General features: G+C 37.5%; 1 protein-coding gene across 23 annotated transcripts in view; it reads left to right on the top strand.

Moving 5' to 3' along the window:
• The window catches only part of Macf1 (microtubule actin crosslinking factor 1), a 347832-nt gene that overhangs the window by 159348 nt on the left and 170248 nt on the right, over nucleotides 1-18236 (top strand). For all 23 annotated transcript variants that reach the window (XM_058570880.1, XM_058570874.1, XM_058570873.1 and 20 more), the window contains 15 exons: nucleotides 6201-6367; nucleotides 7150-7262; nucleotides 7345-7451; nucleotides 7988-8107; nucleotides 8253-8348; nucleotides 8943-9070; nucleotides 9158-9251; nucleotides 9449-9603; nucleotides 10257-10530; nucleotides 11649-11777; nucleotides 12499-12576; nucleotides 13196-13357; nucleotides 14713-14817; nucleotides 15654-15749; nucleotides 16740-16865. In XM_058570880.1, coding sequence (XP_058426863.1) covers nucleotides 6201-6367; nucleotides 7150-7262; nucleotides 7345-7451; nucleotides 7988-8107; nucleotides 8253-8348; nucleotides 8943-9070; nucleotides 9158-9251; nucleotides 9449-9603; nucleotides 10257-10530; nucleotides 11649-11777; nucleotides 12499-12576; nucleotides 13196-13357; nucleotides 14713-14817; nucleotides 15654-15749; nucleotides 16740-16865 — 1950 coding nt within the window. The remainder of the gene's footprint in view (nucleotides 1-6200; nucleotides 6368-7149; nucleotides 7263-7344; nucleotides 7452-7987; nucleotides 8108-8252; nucleotides 8349-8942; nucleotides 9071-9157; nucleotides 9252-9448; nucleotides 9604-10256; nucleotides 10531-11648; nucleotides 11778-12498; nucleotides 12577-13195; nucleotides 13358-14712; nucleotides 14818-15653; nucleotides 15750-16739; nucleotides 16866-18236) is intronic.

Raw genomic sequence — 18236 nt, 5'->3', positions numbered from 1 at the left:
TTCTGTCTTATATATGGTGCTTTTATATATATATATATATATATATATATATATATATATATATATGTACATGGGGCTTATTATATATTCTTTCTATTATATATATTTCAGGTGAGAAGTTAAGAAAAACAAATTGTATAAAAACAAATGCAATAGGGGCTGGGGTTGTGGCTCAGCAGTAGAGCGCTCCCCTAGCATGGGCAAGGCCCTAGGTTCAATCCTTAGCAACACATAAAAATAAATTAATTAAAGATATTGTATCCACTACAACTAAAAAATAAATATTAAAAAACCCAAATGTAATAATAATGTTAGAATTATTATATAATGCATATACTGAAAAAAGGTTGATATCCAGAATGCATTAAGTGTTGTATAGATAAAATGGCCAAGAGTGTAGAGACAGATTGGCTGGATTTGAATCCCAGTTCTGCCACTGACTTTCAGGGTACCTTGGGCAAGTTACTTCTCTGTGCCACAGTTTCCTCATTTGTAAACTGAGGGTAAGAGTAGTTGATAATTTGTAAGATTATTGTGAGAATTATATGAACTAATACAAGCACAATTAATGTTACTCATTAACATTATTATTTAAAGGATTTACAAATAAACAAGAAAAGATAGATACCCTTGTGGAAAATAGGGGAAAGCCAAGAAATAAGCAGTTCATGAAAAAAGGAAACTCAGAAGCCTCGTACACTTAAGAAGGCTTTCACTACTCATCAGGGATCTAAAAGTCCAAACAACAAGCAGATACTATTTTATACTCATAAGACTGGAGGAAAAATAAAAAGTCTGAAAATACAGCAAGGATAAGTTTGCCAATATTTAGTAGAATTGAAAAATTCCCATATCCTGACCTGGGCTTTCCATTGTAGTTTCATTCCCTTGTGAGAACTCTAAGACTCTTGAATATGGAAGTGCACGTCCCCATGAATTTCCTCTTAATCTCAATATTGGTCATAAACTACTCCCCACAGTGGCCATTAGTTCTCTGGGCTGGGCATTTGTAATGAGCTCCACTTGCATTGTGCCCTCACTTGCTTATCAAATGGAAATTTTCAGGGTCTGATGCCTTCTCTATAGTGGGATGAGGTCAGCTGGAAATGTTAGGACCTGAGAAGCAAGATGTTCAGAACATCTACTGTCATCTTCTGAGACTCACATAGTCCATATCCTCTGTCTAGTATTACAACTCCTCCATAATCTATCTAATCTTTTCTCTTGTCAGTTCCCAACTTGAACCTTTGGGTTTTAACCATCTACTTTTCTTTTTTCAAACTTCCCTCAACATCTAATCTTCGCTTATGTCCCCTTTCTACCTGGAATTCTTTTTCCCTTTCTCTTTGTCTATTCCATAATATCTTTTAATGATGAGTTCATTTATTTTTTATTTCCTGGCAGTACTGGGAATTGAACCTAAGGCCTCACACGTACTGAGTAAGCTCTTTATCATTGGGCTATGTGATAATGAGTTTAAATTGTACTTGTTCAAGAAATCTTTTTGATTACTCCAACTTACAGTAATTTTCCATTCTACTGAGATTCTCTATTGGATATTATTATTATTGCTCAATTTGCATTAAATTACATATAACTCTTTCACATGGCCTGTCATATATGAATAAATATAAAGAGAACTTTTTCCTCCAGACACTAGCCTCCCAAAAACAAATTTTCATTGTGTTTGACTTCCTGTAGTCTTTTTGTTGGATTCCCAGTGACATTATAGTCAGTTCATGAAAAAAAAATGAATGTATCTGTATCACCATATGCTAGTTCAATCAGTATCAGTTTTTGTGGAGATCAAACAATATAATCTGTTAAAAAAAAGACCAAAAATCCAATAAAGTTTTAGTTATTTTCTTTGGGAATATCACCTTCAAATTTGAAATATTAAATATACTGAGTTCAATCCCCAGTACCACCCCAAAACAACAAAACAAAACACAGCTTAAACACAGTTTCTAGAACCTAGTGGTTGCTTGAAAAATAATAATCAGAATGAAGAAACAGTGTGATTTATTTTTTCTCTATGCCTGCCATTAGGGTTAAGACATTGTTCAGTAAATACTTACTGAATTATTAGGAACTATTAAGTTTTCAGGAATGCTTAAAAAAAGGAATTAACCAGGACTTGGGAAGTTTGGGATGAAAAGAAATTCAGGTAGATGCTCATAGTTTCTGGCATGGTAATGAGGCATCCTTCCCAAATGACTTCCTGTGAACTCACTGAAACTAAAGCTGGATTTGTGCATTTGGAAGATTAAAGTAAATGCTTCTGTAGAACCCAAAGCTCAGCACTGTGTACACATATCACATGTAAGTTATTACAAGAAAATATGGACAAAAGCCAAATTTAATTACTGAGTTGGTTGTGATGATAATCTCATTTTTCACATCCAATTTACAATCTAGGAAAGATTCAAATCTAAACAGGGTATCTTTTCTTTCCTTGAGAGAGCCAGACATTTCCCTGTCTCATTATAGTTGTGTTGAAAATCTGAAGTAAAACTATTCATTGAAGTAGTTTCAGTGCAAAACATTGTAATTGGCAGGTAGGAGAGGTCATCAGAGGCTAGCTGTGGTTATACCAGACATACAATATCAGTTAACTAACTGTAGTTTTGTTTTTGGTAAAGAGACCAATACCCAGATCTCATTTTGCTCATTCATTTTATCCCATTTTACTTCACCAAATCTATTTCCTATTCCTAACAAGCTTTTCCTTCTTAATATGTTCATGAAACAGCTAGTGTGGGGTGGCATTTAGAAATGTTGTTAAGGGGGGATTGTAATAGAATTGGAAATAGAGCAGTACTGTTTATACTGGGCTGAAAGGAGGATGGCTTGGGCACGATGAGCATCATTGGGTCCTCAGCATAGCCCCACGCCCCATGTATTTAGAGTTGATTGAATTTTATGCAGTTAACTCATGTTTATCATACTTGTAAGAGATGTGATTAATTAATTTTTAAAATGAATTTTAACTGCCAAGTTATGGAGTATTTATATCAACTACTCAGTACAGTTTGTTGCTTTAGGGTATCTATATGGGAAGCAAATAGTAATTTGAAGATTGTCAGGTAAACATGGAGTCAGAGCAGAGAGATAATAAGTGGCGGACAGATTTGCAGGATAATCTTATTAGCTGGTATCATTGAAGTGTGATGGCATGATTTCTCCTGTAGGAACATACCATACCTGTCAAGGGCATGAGAACCTTCTGCCCTTGAATCTGCTGGTTAGGGTACTATTTTACCTTCCCAGTTGAGGCCATGCTTCCTGGTTCCTTTCTTTTATCCTCAATAAAGTTTTAAAGTTTCTGGCCCTATTTTTCCTGTCAGTCCCCTCTATTTCACTCCCTACTGGGGATTGAACCCACGGATGCTTAACCACTGAGTCACATCCCCAGCCCTTTTTTATATCTTATTTAGAGACAAGTTGCTTAGGGCCTCGAAATCCTCCTGCCTCAGCCTCCCAAGTTGCTGGGATTACAGGCATGTGCCACCTTACCCAACCATTGTTTTTCCTATTTTTAAAATATAGGTATTCCTTGACTTATGATGAGGTTACATCCTGATAAACCTATCATAAGTTGAAGACATTTTAAGTTGAAAATGGATTTAATCCATGTAAACTTACCAAACATCATAGCTTAGGATAGCCTACCTTAAATTTCTCAGAACACATACATTAGCCTACAGTTGGGCAAAATCATCTAACATAATGCAAAGTATTTTTTGTAATAAAATGCTTAATATCTTGTGTAATTTGTTGAATAAAATATTTAAAATGAAAAATGGAATAGTTGTATGACATGCTTTTTTACATCATTGTAAAATTAAGTAGAACCATTGTAAGTTGGGATCTCATATCTTTTGCTGATATACGGTCTCATTTTTTATGAGTTGAGTTTGTAAATTTAGGATTGAGCACTTTGAGGTGTCTTATTGTTGATTGCCAAATGTTCTGACCACAGGGTTCTGCTTCTCTGGGTCACTGATAGAGACAGTTAAGGAACAAGATGTTCTGTTGACATGCTCATGCCTTCCCTGCCCAAACACCATGACCTAAAATTAATGGTTATGTGGTTTTATTAAAATTAATGGTTATAATGGGAAAGAAACACATGTTCTCCAGGCAATACCTACATTATCTTATTTAATCCACATAAGGACCCTATGAGAAAGTTATCCTGTAGTAAATATGAGGAATAAAGAGTACAGAAGGCTTAAGTGATTTGCCTGAGGTCATGTTTCTCCTAAATGCTTCCTTCCAGGAGCATATCTGATTGAAAGCCTTGTGCTTTTTCTTGTTAATCAAAATTATTTTTGTAGTTTTTAGTTCAGAAATAAAGTGTGCCCACAATTCAAAGTCTGAAAAAAGAAAGAAAGGAAATAGTCTCACTAAGGGAGACACTTTTTAACATTAGCTTAAACTTGTTTGACTTTACACACTGCTTTGAATTCTCTGTTTGCTGTCAAAAAAGTAACCTCACTCTGGATTCTAGGTGGGTTTTCTCCCCAGATACTTTCACTTGCTTGTATTTACTATTCCATTTATAAAGCAAATGATTGTTAATTAAAACACATTAAGTTCCCCATATGATCAGTACAACATTGGTGAATGGGCAGTAATTCAGAAGGACCATGATCAGGAGACTGTTTCTTGCACAGCATCCTTTCTGCTGCTTGAAAATACATCCGGCAGTGAGGAGCTGTCCCTCATAGGGGCTATTGTTTGGTTTTAGATAGTTCTGTGGTTAAGATGTGGTACCAGTCCCTCAGGAAATCTACAGTTTTGGGGAGATAAGATTATACATATGAAATAATAACCAGCAGTGAAAAATTTAACATTTAAAAAATTTAACATTCAGTTAAATTATGACATAGCCCATCAGTGCTATTGGAGGGAGAAAAATAAGAATTTAAGGAGGATCATCACCCACACAAGAGAGAGAAGGGAACTCTATTTGTTAGGTATGACCTTGGGTTCAGACTAGATGCTTTCATATATAATGTTTGATTATTACAGTACCCTTGAAAAGGTAGTAGGTGTTATTTCCGCTTTACAGCTGTGATAACTGAGCTTATGTTTAGGTAAGCTAAGATTCAAACTCAGGTCTTTCTAGAATCAGAGGCATGAACATTTTCCTAGTCTCTCTGAAGTGGGTCTTATGCTATATTTTGGATATTTCTTCAAATAGCTTTTTTTCTCACTACAAGTATATACATGATATAGAAAAATTTGAAAATATAAAAATCACCTATAATGCTACCACTAAAAGATAGCTATGGTTACTAATTTGTTGTATCCCTAGGATTTATTTTTAAAATATTTTTTAGTTGTCAATGGACCTTTATTTATTTTATAAATCAAATAATCAGAAAGAGAATCAAACCCAGAGCCTCACACATGCTAGGCAAGTGCTCTACTACTGAGCCACAACCCCAACCCTCCCTAGGATTTATACTCAAATACATGTATGCATCTGTATCACATTACATGTATGCATACATATGCATATGTGTGACTATATACTTAAATATATTTTCCATATCTTTTATATGAAATTAGGATTACTATATATATATATATATATATATATATTTGTGTTCTTTTTCTTTTTATGAAATTCAGTGACCATTTTCCTATGTCATTAAATTTTTTTAAAGAATACCTTTAAGTGCTACAAAGAATTCTTTCCTATGTTCTATAATTTGTGACCAGTAATCCCTCATTAGAGTTTAAGCTCTTTTTAACGTTTTTTTTCTATGTCATGCTTGCTTTTTATGTTTCTGTGAACATTCTTGTCTGAAATTTTTGTGCCTATCACTGAGGATTTTCTAATAAGTTGTATGTATTCCTTTAAGACTTTTAATTCAAAGCTGACATCCACAGGAGTTATGTCACTTATACTTTCTCTAGAGGCAGTGGGTGAGAATATCCAATTTTAGACATTTTTTCCAATCCTGATTAGTGTCATTACAGTTAAACCTTTCCTAGTTTAATAGGTAAAAAGTAACCTCTCATGGTTTTAATTTTCATTTCTTTGACTACCAAAGAGGGCGAATATATGTTGGAGTTGTATCTACATGGCTGCCAACCTTGTATGTCCCTCTTTCTCTCTGAGCAGAGAAGATTAAAAGGCTTCATCTTACTTATACTAAGTTATTCCATGTCCTACCTTTTGGCAGATCTCTGACATCTATATTAGTGGGGAATCAGGGGATATGTCAGCCAAGGAAAAACTACTTTTGTGGACTCAGAAGGTGACAGCTGGTTACACAGGAATCAAATGTACCAACTTTTCTTCCTGCTGGAGTGATGGGAAAATGTTCAATGCACTTATTCACCGATATAGGTAAGTACAGTGGAATTTTAGTGCTCCTGGAAGAACTTCGTCTCATCTCATTGTAATTGGTTATAATGCCATTTCTCCCCTTTAACAAGAATTATAGTTCTAATTCATTTAGTCATTTGAAAAAGGAATCTTTATTGAGTTCCTACAATTTTAGCTAGGCACTAGGCACAGATAGCCATGAACAAAAGAGCAAAAGTTTCTTGCTTTCACAGAACTTATCCTCCAGTAGAATAGGCAATAAGGAAACGGGTGCATGCTGTCCTACATTGGCATGTGCAATGGAAGGAAGAAGTGACAGGGGACTCTGGTAATTTAAACAAAAGTGGTCAGGACTATCAGGAGTGAGTTATGCAGACCTGTGTGGTCAGAGTGTTCCAGGTGGAGGAAAGAACAAGTGCATAGGGTCTAATGTAAGGACTTGATTGGAGTGGTTGAGGAACAGCAGGCGGCTTGAAGTGGGGTGAGTGAGGAATTCAGGAATTTTAATTACATAAATCAAAATTATTGAGCTCTTAGTGGTCATAAATATGCACCAATTTTCACTTTGTACTAGTTTGTGATACCTTTTCCAAGAATGCAGTGAACCTACTGTTGTGTAAGTTTAAAATTACCTGGCATGTAATTGAAATTGGGATTAATACCCTTCTGAACTTCTTGCTTTCTCTCTAACTCACTGAGTTAGAAATTTCCAGCTCTGGGAACTTCTAAGAGGTTTTCTTTGTGTGAACTCATGTGTGATATGTAGATGGTGGCCTTTCATGTGCCTTGATGAACTTTTACAGACCTGATCTGGTAGATATGGAGAGGGTGCAAATCCAAAGTAACCGAGAGAATCTGGAACAGGCTTTTGAAGTGGCAGAAAGACTGGGAGTCACCAGATTGCTGGATGCAGAAGGTGAGAGTTTATTGAACTTGAGTATGTTTGGCATATATTCACTGTTTCTTTGTTCTGAGAAATTTCTTGTCCATTCTCTCAGATGTGGATGTGCCATCTCCAGATGAAAAGTCTGTAATCACTTATGTGTCTTCAATTTATGATGCCTTCCCTAAAGTCCCTGAGGGTGGAGAAGGGATCAGTGCTACGGTAAAAGAACATTCTCCTGAAGTTCCTCTGACTTTAATTTGTTTGGGTGGACTACATTGATTAGGTAGTGTTGTTAAGTTCTCATTGTATATAGAGCACTTTTATACAGAGTCATTTGAATCTACATTGTCCTTGATCCCTGGGAATGAGCCTACGTTTTGCTAATTTTGCCTCATCTAGCATAGATCATTTTGTGCTAAATGCCAGCCAAGAATGTCCTTCTTGTTCCCAGCTGTAATTCAAGATAAGGCAGTGTTTTCTCAGCTACTGATATCAGTTTGATTAGTTATATCATGGATCTTTTCTAAATATTTTTAGTAGCTGATCTGTAGCCTTTTTTGATGTCAGGATTTTGAATGCCACCTGAGAGTCCTTGAGGAGCTTCGAAACTGGGACTGTGAGCATTAAACTGAGCAACTTCCTAGGCAATTAGAGGAAAAGGATTTTACATGGTCTGGGGTGGCCTGAGCTACTTTATTCTGTGCTTGTTCTGGATATTGCTAATCAGATATGTGATGTTTCCCTTCTGGCAATAGGAAGTGGATTCCAGGTGGCAAGAATACCAAAGCCGAGTGGACTCCCTCATCCCCTGGATCAAACAGCATACCATACTGATGTCAGATAAATCTTTTCCCCAGAACCCTGTTGAACTAAAGGTAAAGCCATGGCCTTAAATTGTTTAATCAATTCTTTCTAGAGACTGAATCTCAGGACTTGTTACTGCCTACTGTGGGTGAGGTAGTGTGAAAAATTGGTCCCTGTTGCTTACTTTCATCCATTCACCAAATATTAATTTTGTAGGCACTTTATAACCAATATATACACTTCAAAGAAACAGAAATTCTGGCCAAGGAGAGAGAAAAAGGAAGAATTGAGGAGTTATATAAATTGTTAGAGGTAAGGAAATCACTGACTATGACTTCGTGGTTTGCTCATTAGCACTGTTGTTGCTTCCTGATCCAACAGATTCCCTGTGTGCACTGCCCAACCTGTGTTAGTGACAGCACCCTTAATCTGGTCTTGAAAATAAATTCATGGTAAAGGGATAGCATCAATCATCTGTATTTTTTTGCTGAAAAGTGGCATGTATTTTTTTGTGAACGAGTTATTCTACAACTTAGAGGGAAACTAAATCTTTCCTTGGGATTAAAATAAAAGAGATTTCCATTCATATTTTGGTTTCTGGAGAATTTGAAGTGGTAGAGATGGGCTGGGCATTTAGCCTTGCCAGAATGGAGATTATTGAGAAGATAGGAATATTTGTAGGAAGTATAGAAGGAATGGAAGGATTTATGTAGTCTCTATATTTTAGAGAGGATTTTTTTTCCTTCTCATCTTAAGAGAGGCACTGCTAAATATTTGATCTTTTGCCCATATTAAATAGTAGGAAAAATAACTGAGTAAAGAGACAAGAAGTGAAGTACAAAGAACAAATGAAAATAGGCCTGAGGGCATGGCTGTAGTTTTGGACTGAAGAGTCTTTTCTTTCAGGTGTGGATTGAATTTGGCAGAATTAAGCTGCCTCAAGGTTATCACCCTAATCATGTGGAAGAAGAGTGGGGAAAACTCATCATTGAGATGCTGGAGCGAGAGAAATCCCTCCGGCCAGCTGTAGAGAGGTGGGTCTGGAGCATGGGGGTGATCTGACATTCCTTACTGGGCTACTTCAAACCTTGCACTGGACTATGGTTTTTATCTTATTTTAGGCTAGAATTGCTGCTACAGATTGCAAACAAAATCCAGAATGGTGCTTTGAACTGTGAAGAAAAACTGACACTAGCTAAAAATACACTGCAGGCTGTAAGTCTCTGTTTTATCCCATCCCTTCTATCATCTGTTTCTACCTTCTCACTCTCTGCTCTAATCATCACAGTTAACATTTGTGGAATCCAGCTGTTACTTCTTTTTTCTTGGAAGTACAGTGGGCCCATTGGCTCCCTCTGTCCTAGTAGGTAACAAAGTTATCCCACCCTTTTTTTTTCCCCTTTCTGTCCTAGGATGCTGCTCACCTGGAATCAGGACAGCCAGTACAATGTGAGTCAGATGTCATCATGTACATTCAGGAGTGCGAAGGTCTCATCAGGCAGCTGCAGGTGGATCTCCAGATCCTACGGGATGAGAATTACTACCAGTTAGAAGAACTGGCCTTTAGGTGAGGAACAAGGGACTCACACAGAGGGCTTGCTTACTGCTGAGGCTCAATGACAAGAGTGGGTCAAGAGTCAGGCACTGAATCTTATAACTTGGGCCTTCGAGAGGTCATTGTCTCAGTGGGAATACTACACATACATATTTTCAGCAGGAACATTCTCTTGTAGAGGACAGTTTCTCCTTCTTGCAAGTCCCTCCTACTGAGTGCCCATGGGATTCCTGCAATCATTGTGGCATTTTGTATCTCTCCCTGTTTCAGAGTAGGTGTGATAGCACATCTGGTTTAGAAATATTGGTGATCTATTGCACTCATTTTATAGAGAGGAAATAGACTCACAGAGGGGATGAGGATTGCTTAAAGATGCATGGTAATCCATTGTTTATTCTGCTGTACCTTCCAGGAACCATAGAAATAGATACTGGTTTGTTTTCCTCCAACAACCACTGCAGTTTGGCATTTGCCTTGAAGACGATTTCAAACTAGATGAAAATATTAAAAGGTCACCTCACATTCATATAACACTTTCTCAAAACACTTTTCATGTTATGGTCTCATTTTTATTTTTACCACATTCTTGTCAAATGCATAGTGAAGATTTTATTTTAAGCGTGTTATAGATTTGAGTCTCTCCTTTTTCTCACCTTGTGTTTCAGGGTCATGCGCCTTCAGGATGAGTTGGTCACCCTGCGTCTGGAGTGTACAAACCTGTACAGGAAGGGCCATTTCACTTCACTTGAATTGGTTCCTCCTTCTACTTTAACCACTACCCATCTGAAAGCAGAACCCTTGACCAAGGCTACCCATTCTTCTACCTCCTGGTTCCGAAAGCCCATGACTCGAGCTGAACTTGTGTCTATCTCATCCTCTGAAGATGAAGGCAATCTCCGATTTGTGTATGAACTACTGTCTTGGGTAGAAGAGATGCAGGTGGGTGTATGTCTAAAAAGCTTGTGCTGCACACAATGTTTACTGGATCTAGCAGCTAGTCTAAAATAAGAGACCAGGTTGCTCTGTGTCCCCAGTACAGATTTTCTTAGTAATTGGTCCTTCCTGTATCTAAGATACCTTCTCATTAAATCTAAAGTTGGGAAAGTCAGTGCAGATTCTCACAATTCCATGCTGAATAGCATAGGGTTTTCTAATTTGAAGCCCTTTGGGAATCTGTTCCCTTCAGCTAACTGTGCCTTTAATGGCACTTTGTGTGTGGGGGGAGGATTGCTGTGTCTGTAAATCTCAGATATAGTTTCTGAAATTTCCCCTTTGGCAGAGGTGTTTCTTCTTTTCTTGTTGTTTGTCTTAACTCTTAGGTTTAAGCAAAGTTGCTGTGTTCCACTATTCAAGGGGGCACTACATATTTTATTCTAGGATAATGGTTCAAATTTGGTATTTTCCTATACTTTTAACCTTTTTGTTTCATTATTAAATTCTTCCCATCTGCAAATGACAGATTTCCCCATTTGCCAATAAGTAAAAGTACCTCAGAACACACTGTTTTAAAATTATCTTCCAGGGCTGGGGTTGTGGCTCAGTGGTAGAGTGCTCACCTACCACGTGCGAGGCCCTGGGTTTGATCCTCAGCACCACATAAAAATAAATAAACAAAATAAAGGTATATAAAAAAGTTATCTTCCATTGGCTAAGAGTTGTTGTCAAGAATGAAGCTAAATATTTTCAGATATTTCTTTTTATATCTGTTCTGATTGTGAAATGAAGAGATGCCATAAAGGGAATGCCTAAACTGTAAATTTAAACATTTTTAGCCTGTGAAGACCCTTTCTGATTGATTGACTCAGGAATGTATTCTCATGCAGCTGCAGATGGCTTTACCCTCGCTGGTTAAAGGGCTTTCTTCTCTAGCTCCTCCCGGGTGATTATGGTTTAGTTTCCTGTAGGAGACCATGGAATGGTGGAGATGGTTTAGATGCTTTGTTTTTTTCTTCTCTCAATCTTCTGCCCCTAGCCACTTTGTCCAAACATTGATTCTGTTTATTTTCTTTTCCTGCCAACTCAGCTAAATTATAGCATACCTATTTTGTCTTTTTCAGATGAAACTGGAGCGGGCAGAATGGGGCAATGACCTGCCTAGTGTGGAGTTGCAGCTAGAAGCACAGCAGCATATCCATACTAGTGTGGAAGAACTGGGCTCAAGTGTCAAGGAGGCCCGGTTATATGAGGTGCATAGTATTCAGAATCCACATTATGATTGTGAGAGGGATGAGGATGAGCAAGTAGTGGGATGGTATGCATGATGCAGCTGTCTCTAAGGAGACAGGGGCTCTGGAAAAGGGTGATAATGATGAGTAATAGCACTTGGCAAAAAAAAATTCTCTTTATAAATGAAGTATCTCTGTTAACATTTGAACTAACCTTGTGAGAAAAGTATTTTTATTAGCTGACCCTTTGTACTAAAAAAAAAAAGTGATACTGGAAGCTAAGGTCAGAATTAATAAGTATCAGAAGCAGTTTTTAAACGCAGGCCTTCTTTCTCTAAATATTCATAGTCTTTTCCCTTCGCTGCATGCCTACAGTAGAGAGCTGTGTGGAAAAACTGTTCATCAATCTATCTTCTCCCTCATTCATGATTCTTCTCTTTTTTATTTCCACTCTCCCCTTGAAAAAAGCAATTTTGTACTTTGGGAATGATTTTACGGAGGTTTTGCTTAGAGACCTCCCCAAATTGCTGGAAACACAGGATTATGAGGTGTTACCTGCAGAGCTCTTGCCCACTAAGTTCAACTCCAAGCTATAACATGTCACCCAGAGATTCATTGTTGAAGCTTTCATGTTCACAGAGTTCTTATCTCTACACAGACTTATTATTTACATAGTTGAAATCATCACATAGTTTACTCATTCTTTCTCTAACATCTTTTTCTTTCATCCCTTTCTTATCAGGGAAAGATGTCCCAGAATTTCCATACCAGCTATGTTGAAACTCTTGGAAAACTGGAGACACAATATTGTAAATTAAAGGTGAGTTTTGACTGACTAACTTAGGGTCAGTGTATGGAGAATCTTCCCTAATTAGAAAGTATGTGGTTTGGACCTGTTTACGTTTTCTGTTTATTAGGTTATATCATTTACTCTGTGATTGTTTATATGTATTATAACATTTTCTCCATTTTCTGAATGGGTCAGAAACCACTGCTTTAATTTTAAGTAGGTAGAATCTGTGCCTCGTCAAAGCAGTGGCCATATATGCTTGGAGTTTAAAAAAAAAAAATAGAAGTTTGACATTGGTAGAAAAGGGAATCCTCTCCTATCTGGTGTTTTTCATGCCTATTAAGATGTTCCAGAGTAGGACAGGCCCAGGATCATTCTTTATCCTGGAAGTTTCTATAAAGGCCTTATGAGTTCTATCTTCTGCCTAAGATTGACAGTGGCTAGGGGAGTCTTATACCAAATTTGTATAAAACTTGAGTTCATGGAGAATAAACCAGTAATTAAAAAGCAGTCTCTGGTCTGAGGATGTGGCTCAGTGGTAGAGTATTTGCCAGACATAAGCAAAGCCCTGTGATCCACTGCAAAAACAGGCCAGCTTCTACAGATGTGGAAGCTCTCGGTCTAACCTGATAACCTTTACTTTGTCTAGGAGACTTCTAGCTTCCGGATGAGACACCTTCAGAGCTTGCATAAATTTGTCTCTAGAGCTACAGCTGAGCTGATCTGGTTGAATGAGAAGGAGGAAGAAGAATTAGCATATGACTGGAGTGACAACAATCCCAATATCTCAGCAAAGAAAAATTACTTCTCTGTGAGTCTAACACAGTAGCCCTGTCACGCTTATTTAACAACAGCAGGAGGACACTTGGGGCTAGTCTGCAAAGAGCCTGGTTTTCTGGAGCTGCACTCTGACAGAGGGAAATAGGACCCTGCTCAATGCATCCATGCATGTGAGAAATATATGTGGAGAGAAGAGCAATGGAGCTCCAGATTAATTTATTGAGAACTATTTAAGAAGGCTGAGTTTTGGATGAATTGAGCAGCAGTAACACAAGTTGGGTCATTTTCCAAAACAATATAGTTTTGTAGTAAAATTATAGGCTTTGGAGTGATGCAGAGCTAAATTCAAATTCTTATTTCTCCACTAACTAGCTCTATGACCTTGGGCAAATCATTTAATCTCTCTGGACTTTTGTAAAATGGGATAAAAGCCACTTCAAAGGGTTATATAAAAGGTTGAGTAAGACTTATTAATAAGCTAATCTAGGCAAAGCACTTTGTAAAGGACTTAGTATTATTTAATTGGGATATACTCTTGGCTTCCCACAAATTTCTGAATTCTTTTTATTAATTCTTCTAATAATACTTTGGTCTTAATCTCTTACTTTGTAAAATGGGCAAGAAAATTCAACATTGAACATGTGGGACAATGCTTTTTATTTTTTTTCAATGGAAAATGTAGTAAGTAGGGTTATTTTTTGCTACTATCAGTATTTTCATACACAGGATTTTAAAAGATTTTGAATTATGCAAATAGGAAGCTTTTTTGCTAGCACTCACTTTAATTATTTGAATCCCATTAATTTAGGATTCTTAAAAAAACGTGAGCTTCTCCTATGTAGAGAAGAACAAGGGAGTCCTCTGAAGTGAAGAGGAAAGAATGGGTGTTGTGGGAGAACTGAAATTAAGCTAAGGTAGACATGTAAGAAGTGCTCCAGAAGCATCAAGGAGAAGAAGTGAGCTGGTGTTTAAACTGAGTCCTGTAGTATTAGTAGAATTTAGTGTCAGAAGGGCCTTGTAGGCTAACAAAGCCAGTTGGTCAGTGATATTGCTCTGCTGTGTGTCCTATTCTAGTGTGGGGCTGACTTGAACACTCCATTGTGTTCTCCTACTTTACTCAGATCTGGCTCAGGTCTCATGTCCTTAAAGGTAATAAATAATAAAATTTATTACCTTTACTGACTGTCCTTTTGCCCCCTTTTGTCCCCACCCACCCACTAATTCTAGTCTTTTGGCCCTTTTCTGAAATCCTTTCGCATGTGCTGTTTATACGTGTCATTTTGGCACCAATCCTGTGTTTTAGATTCAAAGTAGGGCAGAGGACACTTTTTTATTGCTACCCTCTCCCTTAGTAGAGCTTATTAAAAAACTGAATTCAATTTTCAGGAGTTAACAATGGAACTGGAGGAGAAACAGGATGTGTTTCGGTCTCTACAAGATACAGCAGAACTGCTGTCACTTGAGAACCATCCAGCTAAGCAGACTGTGGAGGTATGAGACTTGAAAATGTGTGACGGTCAAACATTCAGAAGTTGTTGTTATAAAAAATATTCAAATATTCAAATTGGTGGGTATATTCTGGAGGGAGTATCGGGGATCATTTGTTTTGGATTATTTCCCTTTTCATTCCATGTTGTCTATAGTCCACAAAAGCCTGCAAACAGTTTTGATGGTCTAAGAATAATAATAAGAGAAACATTATAAGAGACATTGACTCCTGACTGTATGGGGGAAAGTGACTCAGATTATATTTCTTCAGATAACTGTCCAGATATATTCAATTTTATTTGAAGAAATAAAATTTATTGCCTTTACTGACTGTCCTTTTGCCCCCTTTTGCCCCTACCCACCCATGTCTTTGTCCTAGAAGAGAAGCAGTTGAAGAATCCAGGAGAGATTTATGTGTACCTGGGTTTTGCTGGTCAGTTCATTTAGTTGTGACTTAATTTGGAAGAGGCCTTTTCTTTTCTTTTTTTAAAAATATTTTTAGTTTTAGGTGGACACAATATCTTTATTTTATCTTTATGTGGTGCTGAGAATCGAACCCAGTGCCTCACGCATGCTAGGCAAATGCGCTACCACTTGAGCCACATCCCCAGTCCCAGAAAAGGCCTTTTTTTTGTGATCCCTTTTCACATAACCCTGTTGGATAAAAGGCAAGCCTCTTTCTCATGGGAAGCTTTGAGCAGATGCCAGTCAAGTATCTCCATGCCTCTTCTCTTGACTTCTCATCAGCAGAGTTTTATTTGGAAGGAGCATCACACACACATATACATGTCAAGCCTGCCAAACTCATGCCCTTCTGTCTCTGTGCTTGGTCCTTGCAGGCATATAGTGCTGCTGTTCAGTCTCAGTTGCAGTGGATGAGGCAGCTATGCCTGTGTGTTGAGCAGCATGTGAAAGAGAATGCAGCTTACTTTCAGGTATGGTGGACTCGGTATGTGTGTGCATACCTGTGGTAAAGTTGAAGTTAAAAGTACATCTATATCAAATAGCTTTTACTGTGTAAACTACCTCCAAAAAACTTAGTTTCTTAAAACAGCAATCATTTAGTTAGCTCATTTTGGGCTGGCTCAGCTGAGTGGCTCTCGTCTTGCCTGTCCTATGCATAGCTGTGTACAGCCCCCAGGTGGGCAGGCAACTGGCTGATCCCAGTGGCATCACTCATGAATCTGACACTTGGCTGGGGTGACAGGGTACAAGGCCATGTGTCCTTATCATCCAGTAGCCTTCGCAAAGTATCTGTGTTCTACAAGCAGCAAGAAAAAGCAAATCCTGTACACAAGTACTTTTTTCTGCTGCTGTTAGATGTATTGATGTGCCATTGTCAAAGCAAGTCACATGAGATGCCCCAGCTTCAAGGGAAGGAGACAGATTTCACTTCTTGATGAGAGAGAGGGGAGTTGTAAAATATTAGGACCGTCCCTCCAACCTATAATCTGTCACAACATAAAAGAATACACTGCTTGTTTTCATGAAAGGGTAGAAGAGGAAATAAACTGTTATCTCTGTTTTTATTCTAAGTCATCTCTTTGACCATTTTGTAATCATATCAATGAACTGAAACACTGATTCACTTAACCTATAAGCTTTTCATGGAATATACCTCACAGCCAAGTGCTGTCACTAGTCAGAAGTCAAGAGGGAAAGAGCAGTGATTTCTGATGGTGAAACAGGCTAATTTTCTATAGAGTTTAGTAGGTTTTATGGCTGTCATCACCAACATTTTACTGACATGTTTTTTTATTATGCCTTCCTATTTGTATTTCTGTGGCCTCTGTTATGAACTATCCCTAGTCCAGTAGAGTGTAATCAACTTTGCTAAGCTTGGCCCAGTAGGATTTTTTCCTCAGTTAATATCTCGGTGTTCTGGTGTACTGAGCACAAGCTGCCACTCTCTTATGTTCCCACAGTTCTTCAGTGATGCCCGAGACCTGGAGTCATTCTTGAGGAACCTCCAAGACTCCATCAAACGAAAATATTCCTGTGACCACAACACCAGTTTATCCCGCCTTGAGGACTTACTCCAGGACTCCATGGTGGGTGTTGTCTCAGTGGGGATGGTTACTCTGAGAAACCGAATAAACTATATCAGCTGTTGCAGTTTATATCCTTGAAAGCTCCAGGGCAGTGAGTCATTCTTATTATACAGTTTGGCTCACATTCAAAGAGAGTTTAATCAATTTTGTTCTGTCTCTTTCACTTTTGTTTCCTTAAAGAAGTTACTAATGAGATTTCTTTGGGTACTCACTAATGTGAAGGCCTAGTTACCTCCCTTGAGCCACTCAGGGCTCTTCATATTTTGTTTGCATTGTTTCTGTTTTAATGCAATAGATAGAACCAAGGATGAAATACAGAGCATAGGTAGCAGGTTTGAGGGGTATTAGCAGGTATCAAACTTAGTGTGAGTTTTTTTGCTTTTGTTTTTGTTTTTCTACTGGGAATTGAACTTGGGGCACTATACCACTGAAACAGGGTCTGACTAAGTTAACTAGGCTGACCTTGAACTTGCAGTCCTCCGTCTCAGCCTTCTGAGTAGCTGGGATTACAGGCATGCACTACTGCACCTGGCTCAAATTTGTTTTTACTCTTCTTACATAAACAGGAATTTAAAAAAAGTTGGAGTGGGGGAAGAAATAGACTTGAATCAAATTTTTCTCCTTGGTTAATTTCTTTCGGTAATGATGAGGTGTTAGAAAATTGCTTTTAATTAAGACAAATTTTAAAATCTCATTTAGATGTATGCCGTATTTGTCCAATTTATTTATGTAGCAATATTAACTTTTAAGAAATAGTTTTAGATTTAGTATTTAATCTAAGTCAATTTTATATTCATTGTTTTCCAATGAATTATTCCTTCAGGAGAACTGGTTATAAAATCAGTAGCAGAACTACTTATATTTACTGAATACATTACATAGAAGGCAAAACAGGGCTCAAATTACATTTCAAATTAAAATAGTAGAAGTGTATATTCAATAAGGAAATCACTTTTCCTATGTGAGAAGCTAAAGGATTCTCACATTTCAGTAGAAAAATTCTAAATGAGAGAACTAGAATAACCCAAATTAGCTTTTTTGTTTTGTTTCTGTGGGTGAGATTTGGGTATCTGTGAACATTAGTTTAGGTTTTTTTTGTTTTGTTTTGTTTTGCTTGGTGGTTGTACTGAGGTTTGATCTCAGGGCCTTGTGCATGCTAGGTAAGCATTTTACCATTAAGCTACCTCCCCAGTCCAAATTTTTAAAAAAATGCTTTCAAATATAGTAGTAAACCTTTACATTCAGTGCTTCACTAGGGCAATAGAATGTTAATTTAATTAATTTGGAATGAAGGAGAAAAGCCTGACTTTTCGGTTGTTTTTAAAAATGTTTCTCAGAGGTACTCCAGTTATGAAGGAGGAATATAATCCC

The sequence above is a fragment of the Marmota monax genome, unplaced genomic scaffold, assembly GCF_021218885.2.
Source record: "Marmota monax isolate L192 unplaced genomic scaffold, Marmota_monax_Labrador192_F-V1.1 WCK01_AAM20220418_F8-fsc00008, whole genome shotgun sequence".
NCBI lineage: Eukaryota > Metazoa > Chordata > Mammalia > Rodentia > Sciuridae > Marmota > Marmota monax.
Note: the sequence above shows the minus strand (reverse complement) of the source record. Positions and strands in the feature narration are given on the sequence as shown.